Genomic DNA, 21,864 nt, shown 5'->3' on the forward strand with positions numbered 1-21,864 from the left:
CACCAGGGGAAGGTCCTGTCGAACAAATCTGATTTTTTTGATATGGTGATTGAGGAAGATTGCTAAATGTGATTTACTTGGATTTCAGAAAAGCTTTTGATACAGACCCTCATAAGAGGCTCGCAAATAAAATGAGAAGCTTAGGTCTCTGTGCCAAGGTAGTGGAGTGGACTACAAACTGGTTGACTGACAAGAGACAGCGTGTAATGGTAAATGGAACCTACTCTGAAGAGAGAACAGTGTTAAGTGGAATGCCACTGGGATCGGTATTGGGATTGGTTCTGTTCAGTATCTTTGTGGGCGACATTGCAGAGGGATAGAAGGTAAAGTTTGTTTATTGGCGATTGATACTAAGATCTGCAGCAGACATACCTGAAGGAGTACAGAGAATGAAAAGTGATTTTAAAAAAGCTTGAAGTGTGGTAAAAGACTTGGCAGCTGGGATTCAATGCCAAGAAGTGCAGTAATCCAAAAGAGCTGTATGTGATGGGGGTGAAAGACTAATGCATACATGTATGTAATTTATATGTAATTTAACTGTTTATATCTGTTCTATGTAAGGGCTCCGCCCAAAAGTTATTGTTTTTTGTGAACCGATGCGATGTGCGAACGGACATCGGTATATAAGAGACTTTAAATAAATAAATAAATAAATAAAATACAGACTGGGAGAGGGACCTCTGAAGGCAGTAAAGCAATGTGACAAGGTGGTAGCTAAAGCCAGAAGAATGCTGGGCTGCATAGAGAAAGGAATAACCAGTAAGTAAAAAAAAGAGGTGATAATGCCTTTGTACAGGTTCTTGATGAGGCTTCACCTGTGTTCAGTTCTGGAGACCATATCTAAAAAAGAATAGAGATAGGATGGAGGTGGTCCAGAGAAGGGCAATCAGAATGGTGCGGGGTCTGTACTGGAAGACTTATGAGGAGAGGCTGAAGGATCTGAATATGTACACCCTGGAAGAGAGGAGGTTCAGGATAGATACAATACAGACCTTCAGATACCTGAATGTTTTAATGATGCATTTTCCTCAAACCTTTTCCAGAGGAAAGCAAACAGTAGAACTAGGGGTCATGATATGAAACTTCAAGGGGGATGACTTAGAACCAATATCAGGAAATATTTTTTCACTGAGAGGGTGATGGATGCCTGGAATGCTCTTCAGGAAGACGTGGTGAAAACAGAAACAGTAAATGAATTAAAAAATGTATGGAATAAACACTGAGGATCCCTAAAGGCTAGAGTTGAAAATTAAGAAAAGAGTGCATGGGAGTAATCAGCATGGAGTGGCAGCTGCTACCTCTAAAAGAAAGTATGGGGATTACCACCCTTAATTAGCTTACATGATTTTTTTTCTTTTAAACTTTGTATTTATTAATTTCCGTCATAATACAAAGAAGATATTTGCACAGAAACATCAGCGAGAAGAGAAAAAGAAAAACAAATTACAAAATAATCATTATTCAAGGAAACAAGAGATTTACAAATCATCATTCTCTCAAATGTAGTCCTTCCAACCATGGAGGGAGAAGTGAAAAAGAAAACTTAACAAAAAGGGAAAAAGACTTAGGAAATGACCATAGCATGAAACCTGTTCCTATATCTTATATGATAGACATTGTGGACACAAGTGGAACAGCCTACTTGCTTATATCCAAGAAACTCTTGAACTGCTCTGGAATAAAGAAAATAGCTCTCAATTAATCTATACGCCTACAAGGGTATCTTAATAAGAAGGATGCTCCAAGAGCATGTACGTTCTGGTTTAAAGCCAGGAAGCCTCTCCTCCTTGTGTTACCTTTGCCAAGTCAGGATCAATTCTGACTGGCCCAGGAAACTCATTCAGATTTTTAAAGTAACATATTAGATATTTTCTCTGAGTTAATTTTAGAGATTCACCAATAACTTTGGGAAAGTTAGTAAATCGGAGACTCAAATACCTGAGACAATTTTCCACATACTCTTATCATTTGAGTCAAAAAACTTTGTTCCTGAATGATTGTAACATTTACAGATTCCACTTTTTGAACAGCCTTTTCAAGCAATTGAATCCAGCTAAGCCTATTCATGCTGAGTTTTGAATTGATCTTGAGCAAGAGAGTCAACTCTTAAAGAAAGGGTATTAACTTTGTTAGAGCACCCAGAAAAAGAGGTAGACAAGCTGACCACTAGAGTCCAAAGTAACCACCAGCGACTTAGTTGAAACAGCAAAATGAACTGGGGCAATAGACTCACCCGGAGCAGAAGAGTCTAAGGGTTGATAGTCCGAGTCATCTGAAACCACCACTGATAACAATTATGGGGGAAAAAATCCATCCTTCTGTCCCATGGTTAGACACCTACATCAGGTATGATCAAAGAAAAACTACTGGCCACTTCTTCCATCGAGGCACCCTCTATGAGGTCATCTCTCTGTGCCTCAAAGTCTCCAGCAGTAGCCTGATCTCACTCTACTGGTGGTAAACTACTATAGAGTGAACTAAGCGATGCCTCGTTCCCGGTTGAATAGGGCTCTCCTCCACCCGAAATGACAATGGGAGTAATTTTCTGCTCATTTGCAGAAACAGGAGTTGCAAACTCAAGACTGGTATACTGCTTCAGGGAAAGAGAGGGGTTGGAAGGAAAAACCCTTACTCGCCCTTTCCGTTTAGAAAGCATATCTCATAGTTTGAGGAAATCGTGAAGCAACCATGAGTTGTGTGTTCATGTGGGCCATCTTGGCTCCAGCTTATATGATTTTGACACATGGGGATTGCTACCCTTAAGGAATTAGCATACATGATTTTGACACAACTGCAGCATCGCTGTCCGCTTCAATGGCAGGGTGTGGGGGCGGGGGAGAAAAGGGGAATTGGATTCAGATGACAACCAATGCTGGGCCCTGGCTTTTATGGTCTAGGATACTGATGCGCAGATATGGAAAAATTGCAGGATTCCTTCTATGGCCAAGTCCAAAAGCAAAGCGTTGTATGAATTATCAGGAAGGCTGCTCACTCTGTTAAAATGTTGCTAGCAGTAATTTTGTTGTGGGTTTGACAGTTGTTTGGTTTTGATCTTTAATATTACTACCCTTAACAGAATCATGGGGGTAACTTGCACGGAGCAGCAGTTACTACTATATGAAGTTTGCTGGGCAGACTGATGGACCATTTGGTCTTTTTCTGCCATCATTACTATGTGAAATATATATTTAGTCCACATATGGGGGAGAACGTAAAAAAATTTATATAAGTAAAGCAATGCAAATATAATCATTAAGCCTTAATCCAAATAGGATTATGAAACAATCTCTTCTAGAACACTATGGGCTAGATTTTAAAAGCCCTGCGCCGGCGCACCTATTTTGCATAGGCCACTGGCGCGTGCAAGTCCCGGGGCTTCGTAAAAGGGGCGGTCCGGGGGCGTGTCCCCTGCGGCCTGTGCTGGGGGATGCCGAGGCGGCAGGCGTAACTTGCACAACAAAGGTAGGGGAGGGGATTTAGGTAGGGCCGGGGGGTGGGGTAGATGGGGGAAGGTGGGGGGACACGGAAGGAAAGTTCCCTCCGAGGCCGCTGCAAAATCGGAGCGGCCTCGGAGGGAATGGAGGCAGGCTGTGCGGCTCGGCGCTCGCAGACTGACGATTTTGCGCGCATATCTTATAAAATCCGGCATACTTCTGTTCGCACGCGTACTTATTTAAGATCTACCTCTATGGTTTTAAAGAAAAGCATTTAGCTGCTTTGGATCAAATAAAAGTATTTAGATCCTTCATATTTCACAACATATTTACATGGGAATTTTAATAAAAAGCTTGCATCACGAGCAGTCACACTCTGATTCTTTGAAAGAAACAATTTCCTTCTCGGAGTTTCTTACCACATCAGGAGATGACATTTTGATATTTATTTCAGACCATGCTGCTGTCACTCAGCATTATGGAAATCCTGAGGAATCTGTTGGGCTTCTCCATAAACTCCAACAAATCAGAAATATTACCTTTTGAGAGATTTACAAATTGATCAGAGAGGTAACCCAGCTTTTTGACATCAATAGGCCAGTAGTCCCTATGACAAAATTATCATCCTTAAATTGTGTAGCTCATTTCATTTCTCTGTGTTACTCCCTTGCAGATTTGCCCTTTAAGAGGCACATCAAAGCCCATACATTTAGACGATGATAACATTATTTGCCAACTTGAGGTCTACCTCCTCAGAAAAAATTTCCAAGACTGCAACATGTGATTCAGTCCCTACATTTACTAAATATTATTGCCTTTAATACTGGCTTTTGTTAGAAATAAAATTTGGTATTAGATCTTTCCTTAGAGTAAAGCCCAACTCGCACCTTTCTAGTCCCAATTTCCGTTGCTTTTCTAGGGTTATCTTCACTTCCTTTGTTCATGTTTTCTGTTAAATATGAAAAAATAATTTGAAAAAAACTGAATTGTTCACAATGGCAAATATGTTTTTTCTGCCATTAACATTATTTTTGTCTTTCCCACTTTTTAAGACAACTCTTAGTAAGTACCAAATGTGTAACTCCTATTGAGCCTACTTATGAATGAAAAAGTAAAGTGTCTTCCCTTTAATACTAGCATCTTAATGGAGTCAAATAACTGATCTGCCTCCCTTTTTGAGAGTTGTTTTCTCCCCTTTTTGTATTTCTATGGTGATCATTAAACTAAGGGACAGTTAAGCTAGTGGCATGCCAAACCCTTTCCATCTTTGTGTGTAAGCTTTTTTAGAGGTGATCTAGATAGTCTCCAAATGGCATGCAATTCAGTTTCCTGATTCAGGTGTGTGACTGTAGGGAGTTATCAGAGAGCAATTCCAGGTAAGTAATGTCACTTTCGTCAGGACTAATGTGTCTAAGAGATATTACACTGTCTAATTATTGCATATTATTTTCTCCATGTTTCTGTAGACCTGCTATGTGCATGTGTTTTTCTTGTATTGGTCATTCCTAGGGACTGCGATGAAAAGATACCTGTGAGGTCTGCCCCTGGAGTTTTCCTCTCCAGCAGAGCCTGGCCATCTCGCCCCTTGGAGCACAGCACATCCTCTGTCTCCCATTCTGCACAGTCTTCCCGGAGGCGCAACCCACCCCGAACCTTACATCCAATCAGCACCAACCCTTCACGCTCCAGCACTCCCAAATCCTTGGAGGAAGTCGTTCGAGGAATACGTCTGTAAGTTCCAGGAGAGCTTTGCCCTTCACATTCTCAGGACTGCAGACTCAATGCTGTCACTTACAATGATCTGCTGCTTTTCTCACCCCCATGGTTGTCACTGAAAATCATTGCTTCTTGCTGTCTAATCGTCATGTTAGCATGACCAAGCCAAACAAAGAATATTTCTCCCCCGTTCATATGCTATCCAATTGTACAATATCGAACATCCTGTGGAAGGGAATGCTACATTCAAAAATATTTATAGCCTTTCATTTTTTAACTTATAAGATCAAAATATTCTTCCTACCCTCAATGGATCTCTTACTCTTCTGGGTCCTGTCAGACTACAAATATATCAAGGGCTGTTCCCCTAATGGGATGGGGCACAGGGCATCCAAGAGCTGTGAAAGCAGAGCGAGCTTGCTGCTAATTTAGAAATGTAATATAATGGTCATACCCATAACTGAATTATTGAATTCATGATTGTTCTAATTTAGAAATGTAATATAATGGTCATACCCATAACTGAATTATTGAATTCATGATTGTTCTAATTTAGAAATGTAATATAATGGTCATACCCATAACTGAATTATTGAATTCATGATTGTTCTAATTTAGAAATGTAATATAATGGTCATACCCATAACTGAATTATTGAATACATGATTGTTGACCAGCTTTGCTGGAATTTGCTTTAAAGCCATATTTTAGCTTTTCAGCTAGGCTTCAGTATGTATGCGAGAATGATTAACACTGTACTGCAGAGCTATGAGCTTTGGAAGAGGAGACTATAAATACACTAATAAACCCTTCAAAGAAGTAATGAAAGGTATTTGGGCTGTAATTTTCATTGTCTTGGATGGCTTCCTGGGGAGGATCTGAAAATTGTTTCAAGAATGAGGGGTGCTTGACAAGCCCATGGAGGTAACACACAGTACGCTGGAGTGTGTCAAATCCCAAAATGTATAGCAGCTAATATTTTTAAATGTTAACTGAAAAAGCTTTATTTAACAGTGCACTATTGTATGTCGGGGTCACTGTACAGCTGCAACACTAACTGACGCAATATTATTTTATTATTTTATTTAATAGCTTTTTTATACTGATATTCGTGGGTACATCATATCGGTTTACATATAACTGAAGGAAAATACAAAAAACAGGGAAGGGGGGGGGGAGAGGGAGCAGCAAGGAAATAGTATGAACCGGCAATAGAGGGTGAAAAAGGACAGAAAAAAACTAATGTAGGAACAGTACCTTGGAGTAAAACAAAGTAGAAAGTTACATCAACTTGCCAATAAGCACAATATACAATCTTGCAAACTATACAAAAAATATACAATAAAAATTTGCCAATCAGCACAATATGCAAACTTGCAAAATATACAATAATACATGGCATGAGGTCTTGTAAGAGCATGGGGGGAGGGGGGTAAGGGGGGGGAGGGCTAAGGTTACTGGGGCAAGACAAAGACGAATAAGAACAGGCGGGGAAGGAGAAAAATGGAAGAAATACAAAAGACAGGGACAGGGAAGGTGGAACAGGGGGGGGAAAACAGCGAGGTACTACTTTGAAACCGGAGGAGAGAGAGAAAAAATGGCAAAGGAGAAACTGAGGAAGGAGAAGTACCTTGCGGATAAACAAAATGACAAGGTACAGGAACTTGCGAATAAACAATATCATAACAATATACAATCTTGATAATTATGAGATATAGAATGGCAGTTAGTCTTGGAAAAAGTACAATGGAGTGATTAGTGGGGGGGGAGGGTAAAGGTTGTGGGGGAACAACAGTGGCGTATAACCAAGGGAAGAGGAAGGAAGGCGGACAGGAAGAGAAGGAGGGGGAGGGAGGGAAACTGAAAACTGGAAGGAGACAAGAGAAAAAAGTGCAGGGATAAGGAGGGGACTAAGTGGAGTCCAGTTCCGGATATGCCTGTTTAAAGAGCCAAATCTTTAGCTTTTTTTTGAATTTCAGAGAACAAGATTCTAGTCGGAGATCAAACAATATGAACACCAGTGTGTGTCAGATGTATAATAGAGACCATTGCTAGCTATCTTCAGGGAGGAAATATTACAAAATTAATCAGAGAAACAGAATATGATCCCAGTTTGTTTCCTTTTGTAGTGCCATATACCACAGTTGATATCTGGATTTCCCTTCATTTCTTCACAAATAAAAATCTTCTGTGCTTATTTCACACACTCTTGAAGTCTGATACTTCACGCATATCCAGCATAGCTCCCTGCTTCAACGGCAGGGGAGAAGAAAAACAACCAATAAGGGCTGAATAACATAGTCTGGGTAAAACAAGCATGGGTGTAGCTTGCTTATTGCGGCGGTTACTACCCCTACTACCCCTAACTAATCAAGCTTGATATTTCACTTGGATGCAGCTCCATCACTGCTCTCTACATTAATGGTGGGGGTGGAAGGGAAATAGAACCAAAGAGCTAAGAGAAACAGATAAGTATGAGAAAAAAATGTGTGAAGCTTGCTGGGCAGACTGGATGGGCCGTTTGGCCTTCTTCTGCCGTCATTTCTATGTTTCTATGTCTGTTGTTTTTTGGCTCCACCAATTCCACTAAGACTATTTCATGCATTCACCACCCTATCTGGGAAGAAATCTTTTCTAATGTTAGTCTTGAGTCTACCCCATTTGAGCCTCATATCATGACCTCTTGTTTTAGAACTTCCTTTCCACTGAAAAATGTTAGCTTCTAATGCATAACGCATTATATCTTTGGGGTATTTGATTGTTGTATTATATTCTCTCTTCTCTTCTCTAGGGTACACATTGTGAAGTCCTTAAGTCTCATTTCATAGTGCTTTTGGTATAGATACCATCATTCTACTATTCATCCTTTTGATTCCTTCTATTCTGTTTTATTTGCTGTTGGAACCTCAAGAACTGGACACAATATTCCAGTTGAGGTTTCATTAATGACCTGTACAGAGGCATTATCGCCTACTTTGTTTCTACTTGTTATGCCTCTTCTTGTGCACCCTAGCATCTTTCTGTTCTGGTTACCATTTTGTTAGTATTTTGCTACCTTAAAACCATGAGAAATGATTACCCCCTTGGTTTCTCATCCTTTATTCCATCATGTACTGGGGTCTCTTGGATTTTTGCTCCCTAAAACTGCATAACTTTGCGTTTTTTTTGTGTTGAAACTTAACTGTCGTGCATATGACTACTCCTGAAGCTTTCTTAGATCACTCCTTATTCTGCTGCTCAAGGACATCCACTCTGTTACAGATCTTAGTTTCATTTGCAAAGACAAGACTTTCCTATTAACTGCTTTGCATTATTGATCACAAAAATATCGGACAGATCCCTAAAGCACTCCACTGATCACCCTTCTTTCCTTAGCATGAATTCCATTCACTACTATTCTCTGTTTATCATATCACTCATCCAGTTGCTAATCCAGTCAGCCACCTTGGCTGTTTAGTTTATTTTATGAGTCTCTTTTGCAGAACATTATCAAAAATGTTACTAAAATACAAATATACCAGATCCATGGTACATCCCTGATCTAATTCTCTGGTCAGACCAGAGTGGTTTGGCATTACCTTTTTCTGTTAAAACCATGCTATCTTGGAATCTGCAACTTGCTGAATTCAAGATTTGGAGTGATAAAATGTAATTGTAACAGCCTTCCCATCTTTTGCATTCCAATTGAGCTAGGAAACTGGTGAACCTTTCTGCCCATGTTCTATAGCAGGTTAAAATTAGAGAGAGAACATTTTCAGGAGTCTCCTCCACTACCCTTGAAGGAGATCGCAAATTATCCACTGTTTAGGTGACAACTAAAAACGTGACCATTTAACCTTCATCCTACCAACATATTTCACCTGGATTTTTTCACTTCCTGGCCTGCGGCCAAAGAAAAGAAAAGGGGGATGATGTGGCCTGAAGAAAAACTTGGCAGAGCCGCAGCCCAAAGAGAAACCTGCAGGGCCGCATCAGAGCCAATTGTTATGTGACTGGAAGAGAGGTCTGCGAGGCCATACTAGAGTTCATCCTATTGTGGACCAAAGAGAAGCATGTGATGGCCATGTCAGAGTGGCCTACAAGGCAGCGGCAGAGCACATTCTGCCAATACCTGAAGAAAAACCTGCAGGGCTGGAGCAGAGCCCATACTGTCGCAGCCAGAAAAGAGGCCTATGAGGCCGCAGCAGAGCCCATCCTGCTGTGGCCCGAAGAGAAACTCGCAGGGCTGAGGCAGAGCCCATTCTGCCATTGCTCTCTCCCTCCCTCACCTTGCAGGAGCAACACAATAGCAATGGCCTCCTTCCAACTCTCTTCCAGCAGAGAGGAGCAGCACTGCCATCCCATAGCGGCCAAAGACAAGGCCTGGAAGAAAAGGGAAGCCTGGAAGCTGTATGTGTGTATGCTTGTGTCTATGTGAGAGAGAGACTGCATGTGTATGTGAAAGAGTGTTTGACTGGGTATGTATGTGAAAGAAAGAGATCATGGGTGTGTGTATGAGACAGCCTGCATGTATGTATGTGAGAGCTTTTGTGGTTATGGGAGTATGAGAACCTGTATATGTGCATGAGAGAGTCTGCATGTGTGTCAGAATCTGTGTGTATATGAGAGAGCCTGCATATGTGTGAGAGACTGCTTATGTAAGAGAGAGTGAGCTTGCATGAGTATATGAGAGCGAGAAAGACTGTATGTGAGAGAACAAGAGCGTCTATGTATGTGACAGCTATATGTAAGTGAGTGAGAAAGTCTGTGTGTGTGATGTGTTTGTGTGAGGGGGGAGAGGGAAAATAGATTGTGAGGCCCCCTCCCCCAATCCACAACAATCTATGGGTGACTGGAAATCAAAGATCCCAGGTATGGAGAGCTGGAGATTTTTAATCCTATTATTTTAAAATTTGGGGTGTTATTTCATGTGTCTATTTGAAATATTGGGTGTTTTGGAAATATTAGAAAAATTTGTGAGCTATTTTAATTACTGGACATTTGTTGGCTGTTGCCTACTTGACATATTCATTTATTTATATGGTTTAATATTTTGAATGATGATTTGTATATCTTGACTTTATTGCTTAATGTTTTATGAGGAATGCTGTTTCTGTTTGTCCATTGTTGCACTGCATAATAGTCAGGCTTGCTGTGGTTTCCAAAGCATGTGTTTGAGTGAGAGAGAATGAGTGAACCATTTAAACCAGTGAGCATGTGTGTGAGCATAAGAACATAAGAAAAGAAAATAAGAAAATGCCATACTGGGTCAGACCAAGGGTCCATCAAGCCCAACATCCTGTTTCCAACAGTGGCCAATCCACTACAAATCTACCAGCAAAAGCGAGCAAAAGCGAGTCAGTAAATGTGTATGAGCCAGACTTTGTGAGCCAGTCAGCATGTGTGTGTGAGAGAACATAAGGGAGATTATATGAGAATGAACATATAGAATGTATATATGAGAGAGAGAGAGAGAGGAGAAAGTTTGTGCATTCCTCCCACCCCTGTCTAAATCACAATAATCTCATGGTGACTGGAATCTAAAGTTCCCAGGCATGGAGAGCAGGGGATTTTTTTTAGCTTTAGTTTTAATTAGTGGGTGGTGTTTGATGTATCTGCTGTTTTGTAATTTATTTATTTATTTATTTATTTATTTAAGGTTTTTTTATACCGGCATTCATGAACTCGTTCACATCATGTCGGTTTACAGAAAACAGGGGTGCGGATAATACAACCAAAAAACATAAATAACGTGATGAAGAGAAGCAGTTACAATTAACAAGGGCTAATGAACTGGGAATGTAAGAAATAGAAAGAGATAGAGGAGAATAATTATATACAAAATATTTTATTGATGCTTGGAAAATTAGAAAAAAAACCCCAATGTATTATGTTTCTAATCATTGAATGTTCTATTTATCAGCTGCTTTGAAATATTTATTCTTTTTATGAGTATGGTTTTACTATTATGATTGATGGCTTATATATCTTGCTTTTATTGTTTGATATTTAATGAGGAATGATGTTTCTGTTTTACTTTTGCTGCATTGCATATGGAGTCTGTCTTATTATGGTTTCCAATTGAATTTTTATCTGCATGTTTCTAGTTATACTTTCTCTTTATTTGTATTTAGTGAGGGTCTGTCTGTATTCTGCATGTGTGACTGAGGTGAGGTAGTTTGCTAGAATGTAGTTTCTGTGTAGGCATCTATTACAGCTTGACTTGTTCTGTTTTCCTAATATCAGGTGTATTGGTGTTTTAGGGCCTGGTGTAATATTTGCAATGTTGCCTTTTCATAGGTATGGTTGTTGCTGTTTGAGTGCTAGCAGTTAATGCTGTTTTTGTATGGGAGGCTTACTATATTGTAATTCAGTTTACTCAAAGCTTTTTGAGGGCTGACATGCTTTACAATAGTCCTAATGCCATAAGGGGCGGATTTTAAAAGCCCTGCTCGCGTAAATCCGCCCGGATTTACGCGAGCAAGGCCCTGCTCACGTAAATCCGCCCGGATTTACGTGAGCAGGGCCTTGCGCGCCTATTTTCCATAGGCCCGCCGGCGCGCGCAGAGCCCCGGGACTCGCGTAAGTCCCGGGGTTTTTCAAGGGGGGCGTGTCGGGGGCGGGGCTGATCGGCGTGGCGTTTTGGGGGCGGGACGCGGCGTTTCGGGGGCGGGCCCGGGGGCGTGGTTTCGGGCCGGGGTGGTCCGGGGGCGTGGCCGCGCCCTCCGGAACCGCCCCCGGGTTGCGTCTCGGCGCGCCAGCAGCCCGCTGGCGCACGTGGATTTACTTCTCCCTCCAGGAGGCGTAAATCCACCGACAAAGGTAGGGGGGGGGTTTAGATAGGGCCGGGGGGGTGGGTTAGGTAGAGGAAGGGAGGGGAAGGTGAGGGGAGGGCGAAAGAGAGTTCCCTCCGAGGCCGCTCCGATTTCGGAGCGGCCTCGGAGGGAACGGAGACAGGCTGTGCGGCTCGGCGCGCGCCGGCTGCCCAAAATCGGCAGCCTTGCGCGCGCCGATCCAGGATTTTAGCAGATACGCGCGGCTACGCGCGTATCTGCTAAAAGTATGCGAAGGCGCACTTTTTAAAAATCTACCCCTCAGGTTGCAGGTGTCTTTTTTGCAGAGTTTTCTGGTTGATACCATAGAGGTGCATGTAAATAATATACATCTTGCAAGTGATATTTTTACCTTTAGAAAATTTAATGTTCTTTTTCATATAAAATCTGCTACTATAAATGCATAATTTGTAATTGTTTGTGGGAAGGGTGGGACCAGAAATGTGTGCAAGTCTTTAAAGTTTGCCTATGACACCCAAAACCCTTGCACCAGCCCTGGCTGCACTGGCTCCAAAGAGAAACAGGATTCCATCTGGAACTGTGCTGCTTTGGGTTAATGTCTCTCCCCAGTCTCAGCCAGGGCTTATTTTTCACTTTTTATAAGCCCAAGGAACACCTCCCCTGGAGTAGGTAGGTAGGTAGGTAGAGCCCTGTAGTCAATGGGAATGTACTGGAGTGATAGGAGGATTGTAGAGGCAAGCTAAAAACATAGAAGGAAGGAAGGGGGTAAGCCAGGAGGGAAGTGCCTTTGCAATGTTGGGGAGACTTCTAAGGTGACAATACTGAACTCTGAGAGAAGCAGCTGGCTGTAAAACCAACGAGTCTCCTAGAGAGTGGGACTGGAAAGGGAGGGCACTGCTGAAGAATGGGGAAGGGCTGGCAGCAAGCAAGAACTTTACACCATGATGCGGCAATGCTGGGCTGGGAACTCTCGTTGTCAGGCCGATACAGTACAGTGCGCTCTGATGGAGCGCACTGTTAGCCTGCTCTTGGACGCGCGTTTTCCCTTACCCCTTATTCATAAGGGGAGGAAAACGCGCGTCCAACCCGTGGCACCTAATAGCGCCCTCAACATGCAAATGCATGTTGATGGCCCTATTAGGTATGCGCACGGGATACAGAAAGTAAAACGTGCAGCCAAGCTGCACGTTTTACTTTAAGAAATTAGCGCCGACCTTTGGGTCAGCGCTAATTTCTTCCGGCACCGGGAAAGTGCACAGAAAAGCAGTAAAAACTGCTTTTCTGTGCACCCTCCGACTTAATATCATGGCGATATTAAGTTGGAGGTCCCGAAGAATAAAAAAAAGTTAAAACAAAAAAAAAAATTTGAATTTGGCCCGCAGCTGTCGGGCCGAAAACCAGACGCTCAATTTTGCCGGTGTCCGGTTTCTGAGCCTGTGGCTATCAGTGGTCTCGAGAACCGACGCCAGCAAAATTGAGTGTCGGCTGTCAAACCCGCTGACAGCCACCGCTCCGGGCTAAAAGGAGGCGCTAGGGACGCGCTAGTGTCTTCACTGCTTGTAATCTGAGGTGCCAATAACGTTTCTGCAATCTAAAAATCTGTTTGACTGAGTGTATGTGTATCTGACACTGACTGGAAGTGTCACTGCTTGCAACTGGTTCAAGAACCAGACAGGAAATCCAGATTATATCTCTATAAGAGATATAAGCAGATGCGTAGGGGTACCCAATCAGTTTGCATGGACAGAATGGGGGCTACAGCTATGTTCACCCGTGGTCTAGAATATGCTCAACTTCTTAGTTATTTAGGAAAGATGAAGATTATTTTGAAGCTTTTGTGGCTAATTTTGCCAGGTTCCACAGTCAATTTGACTTGCTTTTTGGGAGGTGTTGACACGTGCTGCAGGGAAAGTGCATGAAGGCATCAGATACCCCATGGGCTGGTTTTGAAAAAATTCCCCAGCCTGATATTTTCCTGTAATCTACTCCTGTTCATCTGCTATTTAGATGCTCATTTCCCTATTCTGCCATTTGTGCTTACAATCTTCCATGAATATATAGTTTTTCCTTGTTTTCCCTTCATATATCTTAATATCTGCCCCATTGTCCTCCTGTTCTTTACAGTTAGCTCTGTGAGCTATGGACCTTTGTGTATTTCTGTGCTAATCTCATTTGTTTTGGGAATGACAGGCTGCTTCTCTCAGCTTGTCTGCCACCCTCTTCATCTAGTTTATATTTCTATGAATGTATGATCTGAACCTTTCACCTAGGATCTTGGTTCTCCAAACATTACCCAATTTATAGTACTCAAATGGTCTTAAACTATTGTAACCCACACCAAAGGAACAAGAGTTCAAAAGGAAGGAAATAAATACTAATAAGTAAATACAGATGTAACAATCTCTGCTGTATAGTCTGTTTATCCTTCTGTGTACAACTCAGGCCTGCAAGATATCCAAAACCATCTTCCTCTTCATTCAGTCAAACCAATCCGGAAGAATGGATTATGCCCACCGACCAGCAGATGGAGACAGAAATGAACAGGTTCAGCCAGTATATGCATCCATGCCGACTTCAGCCTGCCAGCATTCTCTGTCTCCAGCAGATGGTAGGCAATCCTGTGCTGTGGACTCAGCCCTGGTAGGCCGAAAGGAAAGATTTGGAGGTAGCTCCTGAGGTGAAAGACTAGTTCTCACTCCCAGTTAAGCAAGCCTGGACTAAGGAGCTTCCAGGAGTCTTTTCTTTGTCTGGGGGTCTGCACTGGGAATCCTCCCCCCTTCTCCCCTCCCTCTTCTTTCTTCATTTCTCCCCTCAAACCATCTTTTTTTTTTTTTATTTGGCAGTTATCCTGTAAGAGACTTAATTCGCCTGCAGTGGAGGAAAAATAAAGTGTAAAAAAAAAAAACCCAAAACAAAACCAGAGCAGCTTAATCAGACCAGTGGAACAGTGAGCTAGCTACTGAATATTGAGACTTCATCGGGGTGCAGAACCTGGATCAGTCGACGAAAAATGTTTTTGTTCAGATTGTGAGGAGGCCCATGCTAACAGGTAGTGATGGCAACTGCTGCAGAGCATAGGAAGGAAACCATGCTTGTAATCTGAGGAGGATTCAAGCTGGTTGGGGTCAAAAGTGTGCCATGATTGTACTAAGGCACAGGGGAAGCTCCAGAGCTTTGAGTTTTGGATTGGGGGGGGGCATGGACTGCACTTGGACACTCTGTCAAGCATCCCTAGTGCTTTTGGACCCCGAATGGTGGAGGCAGGACTGACTGAGGACCATCTTAAAGTCACAGAGCACTGAAGAAGAGCTGGGGGCCTCCTCTTAGCCCTAAAGGCCAAGTGGGAACTGCAGCAGCTTCTAATGCGGTAATTTCAGTTCCTCTAACTGTGCAGGCCTCCTTACCATGGTCTGTGATTTCAAAGGAGTTTTTAAAATGTTCTGTGACCTGGGCTTTGTTGTTTGCACTTTTATTAGGTGCTTACAGCAGATTTGTAATATGGGACATAGTTTGGTCCCAGGTTCCGCTCTGGGTCTTCCTGCTCCCTCTGAATCTGCAAGTGGCTTATAAAAAAAACAGGTCCAGGGTGCAGCTCTGAGTATCATCACTTGGAATTAAGAATTCCCTGCTTGGCCTTAAGGTTCCAAAAGGCAATATCAATAAAGAGGTGTTGCAAGAGGGAGAGGTCCCCTTTGAAGGGGAGACTGGTACTGCAATAGTGTGCTTATCCACATGGAAGAACTCTCTGAACTTATTTTTTTGTTTTTCCAGTCCTTGCAAATTTGACTTTTTGGAGGATAAGAAGGAGCCGAGGATCCTCTTATAGTCATTATTAGAAGACTCTCTCAGACATTTCCTCCACATAAGTAGTTACAAATTTGATTAATCTAGAGTTGGTTTTTTTTCCCTTGAGCCAAATTTTAAGGGAGGTCGCGCTCTGGCCAAATTAGTATACGTTGGTCGCTCGGGATAAGGTAAAGTTGAGATTTCCAAAGGTGGGCACTTTAGTTTATTCTGTGATCAAGGACTTCTATCCTGGCAGAAAGAAATGATGATAAATGATGGATGATCATCTGTTTTGAGGCAGACTGCTAGTATGCTGCTACAGTTGATGAGTTCCAGTGATCTAGTTTGCAGTTGTTTCAGCGTTCTTAAGCTGAGTCAGTTTCGAAGTGGTGTCTTTGTTTTCTGACCCTAGAGCCAGAATGTTTTCTCCTGAAGAGGAAGATGGTGCTGCTATTCATATCCTTGATTTCTTAGTCCCTATGTACTTGAGTATTGTGGAAGGTGGCGAAAAAGAGTCTTCCAGCTTGATTAATGGTATTTAACTTCCAGAAGGTTGGAATTAGGAGCACTTTCTCTGGGACACGTGGCACAGGGTCAGTTGTCCATAGAGGGACAAGGTGGTTCCTTTCTTGCTTGGGTCCAAAGCAATTCAGTTGGCTCTTCTGCCATTGGCACCTCTGCTAAGAAGTCGAGCAATCAAGATATTGTTTGGAATTGCCAAGACTGTGGCATGTGAACCATCAGGGAGGCACCATAGTGTTCCAGTAATACAAGATGTAGTTTTGTTGAAGGGCAGAAAGGAATTGGGAAATATGTTTGGCCTTGTCTCCAGCAGGTGTGGAGAACATCAATGCAGATTTTCTCAGTTGCAATGTTATTGACACCATGGAGTGGTCTTTCTCTCCGGCAGCATGTAATCGGATACTGGCCAGTGGGAGTTCCACTATTGGATCCGGTGGCAACTATCAAGAATACAAAAGCACTGACCTTTCAACAGGGAGAAAGTGAAACTTCTTACCAGTCTTGAGAATCTAGTTGAGAGCTGCCTGGCAGAGGTGATTCGGTATGTATTTGAATCACTCTCCCCATTAAGGGTCATGGAAGAAGAGGGTTGTTTTTTTTCAGGGCATCTGGGTATGGCTTCACACTGACCAGGTTGCCATTGGTATACGATGATATATTTTTTTTTGCATGGGAAGCCATTGCAATTCCCTTGGTGCAGAGAATTGCTATCTTGGGGTCGTTTTCTGCTTCAGGAACTGGATTGGTCTTGCCTTGCGCCTATTCCTTGTAAGGGATTGTCTAGCAAAAAATAAAATAGGAGGTAATTCTCAAGAGGTAATAAATACTCTTTTCAAAACTTGGAGGTCATCTCAAGCCTGGAGAATTTTTGAACAATGTTGCACTGGATGCTAGTTGTCCCCTAAGAAAGTGTCAGTGTCAATGATTCTAGAGTTATAGCATGGAAGCTTCTCTAAGGGTTTGATGCTTTTTTTTTTTTTTTTTTGAAGGTGCATGTTCCTATTATTGCATGCTACATGGGGTGTATATTGATTAAGCCCTTATCCTCTCTCTCAGATGCTTGTGTTCCTGGGGGGAGTGAGGCACTTTAGGTACCCAGTTAGGATTCCTGTTACATCTGGGGCCCTCAAGTTGGTTGACTTTTTTGTCAGGTTTGACGTTTAAGCCTATTGGGGAACTTGCTTTCAGGCTGTTTCATTGAGGGCTGTATTTATTTTGTTTTATAATTCAGAAATGAGTATCGTGAAGTTGCAGGTGCTTTTTGCAGGGAGACTCTTTTGGTGTCACCAGGGATATGATCATGTTTAATATGGTTCTATCCTTTCTTCAGAAAGTGGTTCTGTCTTCTGTTGATTCAGATTATTTGTTTGCCTTTGTTTTCTAGGCATTTTGTCAAAGAAAAAAATACAAATTGCTGCATTATTTGGTCATGACTTCTCTCCTAGTTTAGTTCAGTAGAGCTCAAAAGGGTTAGGCAGCATCTAAGGCTTCGATTGTGCATTAGATCAGGGAAGTCATCTCAGCAGTGTGTGTGGGTTTCAGTAGGTCTTGCCTCTAGATCTGGGACTTTATTCCCCATACTATGAGCAATAGTGTGTATAGCTTTCCAAATATTGCCTTTTTTTCCCATGTTTTCCATTTCTATATGATTATTTAATGTTTCAATTACCTTAGGGTTTTGTTCACCCATCCCCAATGATTCTAGTTTAAAGCTCTCCTCAGTAGGTTTGCCATTCTGTGTAGAATCTTTACTATGTTAATGTATTTAAGGTTATCGTTCCCCAGTTTTATGTAAACCGACATGATATGACTCCGTCATGAATGCCGGTATAAAAAAAAAAAAAGCAATAAATAAATAAAATAGAAAGATACTGTGCCCCTTCTTTGACAAGTAGATCCCATTTCTGCTCAACAATCCTTGAAATATCATCCCATGATCAAGGAAGCCAAAATGCTCATGTCGACATTCATTTATCTCCTGTATGCAAGCTTCCCTGCCTAGGCCTTTATCCTTAACTGGGAGGACTGAGGAGAATACCACCTCTGCATTTATCTGCTTTACCCTTTTTCCCAGAGCCCTGAAGATGGAGTTGTGGTGGTGTTTCTACTGGACACATGCAAAGTGGCAACTTGGTTTTCTCTGCATGAATTCCTTTCTATTTGTAAATTTAATTCTGTGTGCGCTTGTTTTTTCTGGTTGCTGTTGAACAAAAATGTCTTTTTTTTAATGTCGAATACAGATGTTATAAAATCCACAGTTAGCTTGTTTCAAGTAGTATTGGCAGACTGAGGTCAGCACGGATGTGAATAAGGGATGACATCAGTGAACCTGTCACTCTATCTCTATCTTCTGGTTGGTGGGCATAATCCGTTCATTTGTACTGGTCTGACTGGATTCAAGGAAAGGAAATTATCAGATAAGAACTAAATTCTCCTCCTTTGCACCAGCTCTTCTGCTATGTGTTGAAAATTCTGGTGCAACTTAACCTGACCTTTCACCATACACAGGTAATACCTCAGAAAATGCTGCTGATTTTGCTTGCTGCCTAAAACCCTTCCCTAATTTCTCCAACTCCTGTACTATGCTGATTTGGTTGTATCTAAGTGAACTATTATATCAACCTCGCCTTCTCTTCTTTTTGCTCCAGCAATGGGATTTGTATGCGTTAACCTAGGCTGCTATTGGTAGTTGATTTTCTTGTTGCCCTCCGTCTTGCTGCCAGATCTATTTCTCTGATATTCAAGTCCCCTACCAGAAGAAATGTCTGCCTCTTCAGGGATCCTCTGACATTATACTTGCATTCTCTTTTATGGTGTATCTCCTTCTTTAACTCTCTCCACATCAGACCCCTTTGCAGGACTATCTTTTATTGCCAATGTCATGAAAGTTTGTTGTTTTTTTTTGCAATATTTATTTATTTAGTGTTTTTTTTATACCGGCATTCATGATAGGCATCACATCATGCCGGTTTACATTAAACAAGGGGTGAATAAAATGAATAACTACAATAGAACTATGACAAGTGCGAAACTGGAAATGTTGCAGTTACAATAAAACAGGGATGTTCACAACTGGGAGTCGAAGAAGAAAATAGGCGATAGGAATTTTAACAGAAACAGAAAGAGCAATTATTTACAATGGTATGTTTTACAGTGTAATGTTAACGTCTGATAGTGAATTGATGGTGAGTTAGGGTTCAGTTGGGGTCTGGAAAGGCTTTCTTAAATAACCATGTTTTGAGCCTTTTCCTGAAAGTTAGTAGGCAGGGTTCCTGTCGCAGGTCCGGTGGGATGGAGTTCCATAGAGGTGGTCCTGCTGTGGAGAAGGCTCGGTCTCTGAGAGATTTGTGTTGAAAGGTTTTAGAGTGTGGTACATGAAGTAATTCTCTGTAGGACTCTCTAATGGGTCTGGAGGAGGTGTGTTTTTTAAAAGGGAATTGTAGGTTAAGCGTAGCGTGGTGATGGATGGTTTTGTAAATGGTAGTAATGGACTTGTAAATGATTCGGTAGTGGATTGGCAGCCAATGTAGGTCTTTGAGGATTGGAGAGATGTGGTCTCTTCTCCTGGAGTTAGTCAGGATTCTGGCTGCCGTGTTCTGCACCATCTGCAGAGGTTTGGTATGAGATGCGGGGAGACCTAATAAGATAGAGTTACAATAATCTATCTTAGAGAAGATTATAGCTTGCAGAACTGTTCTGAAGTCATGAAAGTGGAAGAGTGGTTTTATTCTTTTGAGGACATGTAATTTGTGAAAGCAATCCTTAGTTGTATGGTTGATTCCTTTTGGGAGAGTAGCATGATGACTCAGTTTATCCTACCTGCGCCCAACTTAATCCATCTATATAGCCTGTCCTTCAGGTTCTTTATAGGAGTGGTGCAGATTTGCAAGACTCTGGATATGAGGGGGAACAACGTTAAATCTGGTCAGTTCTACCTTGAGCTGAACACCCTCAGTAAAGAGAGTTGAAAACAAATGAAGCAGCTACCTCCATAAGGTCTCATTATAGAGTCATGCCCCCACTGCACCAATCCCACTATATTTCTGATTTTTCTGATTATGTTTTGAGATTTATTATGAATATATTTTTTAATTTAGCATGCAGTTTCAAACTATCCATTTTGCTGCAAAGTTTGAGGATATTTTTCCTTGCAGAAATTGCACCAAATTTCAAAGAAAAAGTATGCAGTGCTCAGGAGTAGGCATACCTTCGTGTATGTATGTCTGCGGAAGAGTTTACCTAGTAAATGATGGCAGAAAAGATATAAATGGCCTATCCAATCTGCCCGGCAAGGTTTTTTAAAGTTGCAACTGTTAGTCCCACACCTTCTGTTTAGCTTCATATCATGCTCCTGGTTCCAGAACTTCCTTTCCATTGAAAGTTAGCCTTTTGTGCATTACTAATACCTTTCAGATATTTAAAAGTCTGTATCATATTCTCTCTCCCCCCCCCCCCCCCACTCCCCCCGTCTTGCCTCTCCTCTCCTCTCCTCTCGGATATACATTTTTAAATCCCCCAAGTTTCATCTCATATACCTTCTGCTACAGATTTCACATCATTTTAGTTGCCTTTCTCTGGACTCTATCCTTTCTGAGATGAGGTCTCCAGAACTGACCACAGTATTCCAGGTGAGGCCACCTAATGACCTGTGCAGTGCCATGCTCAGTTCTTTTTTTTTTCTCTGCTGTGAATAGGCTTCTCTCTATGCATCCCAGCATTCTCCTGGCTGTAGCTACTGCCTTGTGATCATCAGACACTGTCACTCCCATGGCTTTCTCCTGGTCAGTACATATCAGCTTCTCACCCACAATCTTATAGCTCCTTTGGATTTCTACACCCTGAATTCATGGCTTTGCATTTTGATTTCTGTGCATAAGTCCACTTTGAAAATTCGAGCTAAAGTACCCACAGACTTTAGCTCCACGTGGGCTGTTTGAAAATGACCCTGCCTAAACATTGCAATAACTTCCCTTTGCCAACAGGTCCATGTAATCTATCAGAATTGAGGACAGGGAGTAAAGTTATGGAATAATGTGGTCGTCTTACTTAGCAGAGTGTATATAAGAAAAATAAGTGGAGTAGACTACAGTTAGAAAACTAAACTTTTAAACCAGAACAAGTTAGATTTATTGTTGCACGCAGATACCAGAATGATATGCACATAGTCCCTATGTCTCGATAACCGCTCGTCACATTTTCTAAAATGGGTATTTTGAACAAAAGCAATGTCATTCTGAAGCCTTTTCATTTATTTATTTAGATTTATATTCCGCTTTTTTCAGCACTTCAAAGTGGTACTTCAGGTACTGTAGGTATCTCCCTATCCCTAGAGGGCTTACAATCTTAATTTTGAACCTGAGGCAATGGAGGGTAAAGTGACTTGCCCAAAGTCACAAGGAGCGACAGTAGGTCTTCTGGTTCATAGCCCACTGCTCTAACCACTAGGCTATTCCTCCATTCCACTTTTAATTCTTTAAATAAAATTTGTCTTTTAGTAGATATATTAGACCCCTGACATGTAAGGATTACTATCCTTTTAGTTGCCATTGACCCCAATATCCCCAGAATGTCCCTTTCACATCATAGCCAGAGACCTCCCCAAACTTCCCTGCACAACCACTGTCAACAGACAT

The 21,864-nt window shown here is 41.8% G+C and overlaps 1 protein-coding gene across 7 annotated transcripts in view; it reads left to right on the forward strand.

The window, feature by feature from the left end:
- FAM149B1 (family with sequence similarity 149 member B1) overlaps positions 1 to 21,864 on the forward strand; it is a 302,939-nt gene that overhangs the window by 263,141 nt on the left and 17,934 nt on the right. For 6 of the 7 annotated variants that reach the window (XR_003857796.1, XR_003857797.1, XM_029609181.1 and 3 more), the window contains one exon: positions 4,944 to 5,165. The exons of the other annotated variant lie outside the window; for it this stretch is intronic. Coding sequence is in view for 4 of the 6 variants with exons in the window: in XM_029609181.1 (XP_029465041.1) it covers positions 4,944 to 5,165 (222 nt within the window). In the remaining 2 variants the exon portion in view is untranslated. The remainder of the gene's footprint in view (positions 1 to 4,943; positions 5,166 to 21,864) is intronic. 7 annotated transcript variants of the gene reach the window in all.

This window comes from Rhinatrema bivittatum, chromosome 7 (assembly GCF_901001135.1).
Source record: "Rhinatrema bivittatum chromosome 7, aRhiBiv1.1, whole genome shotgun sequence".
NCBI lineage: Eukaryota > Metazoa > Chordata > Amphibia > Gymnophiona > Rhinatrematidae > Rhinatrema > Rhinatrema bivittatum.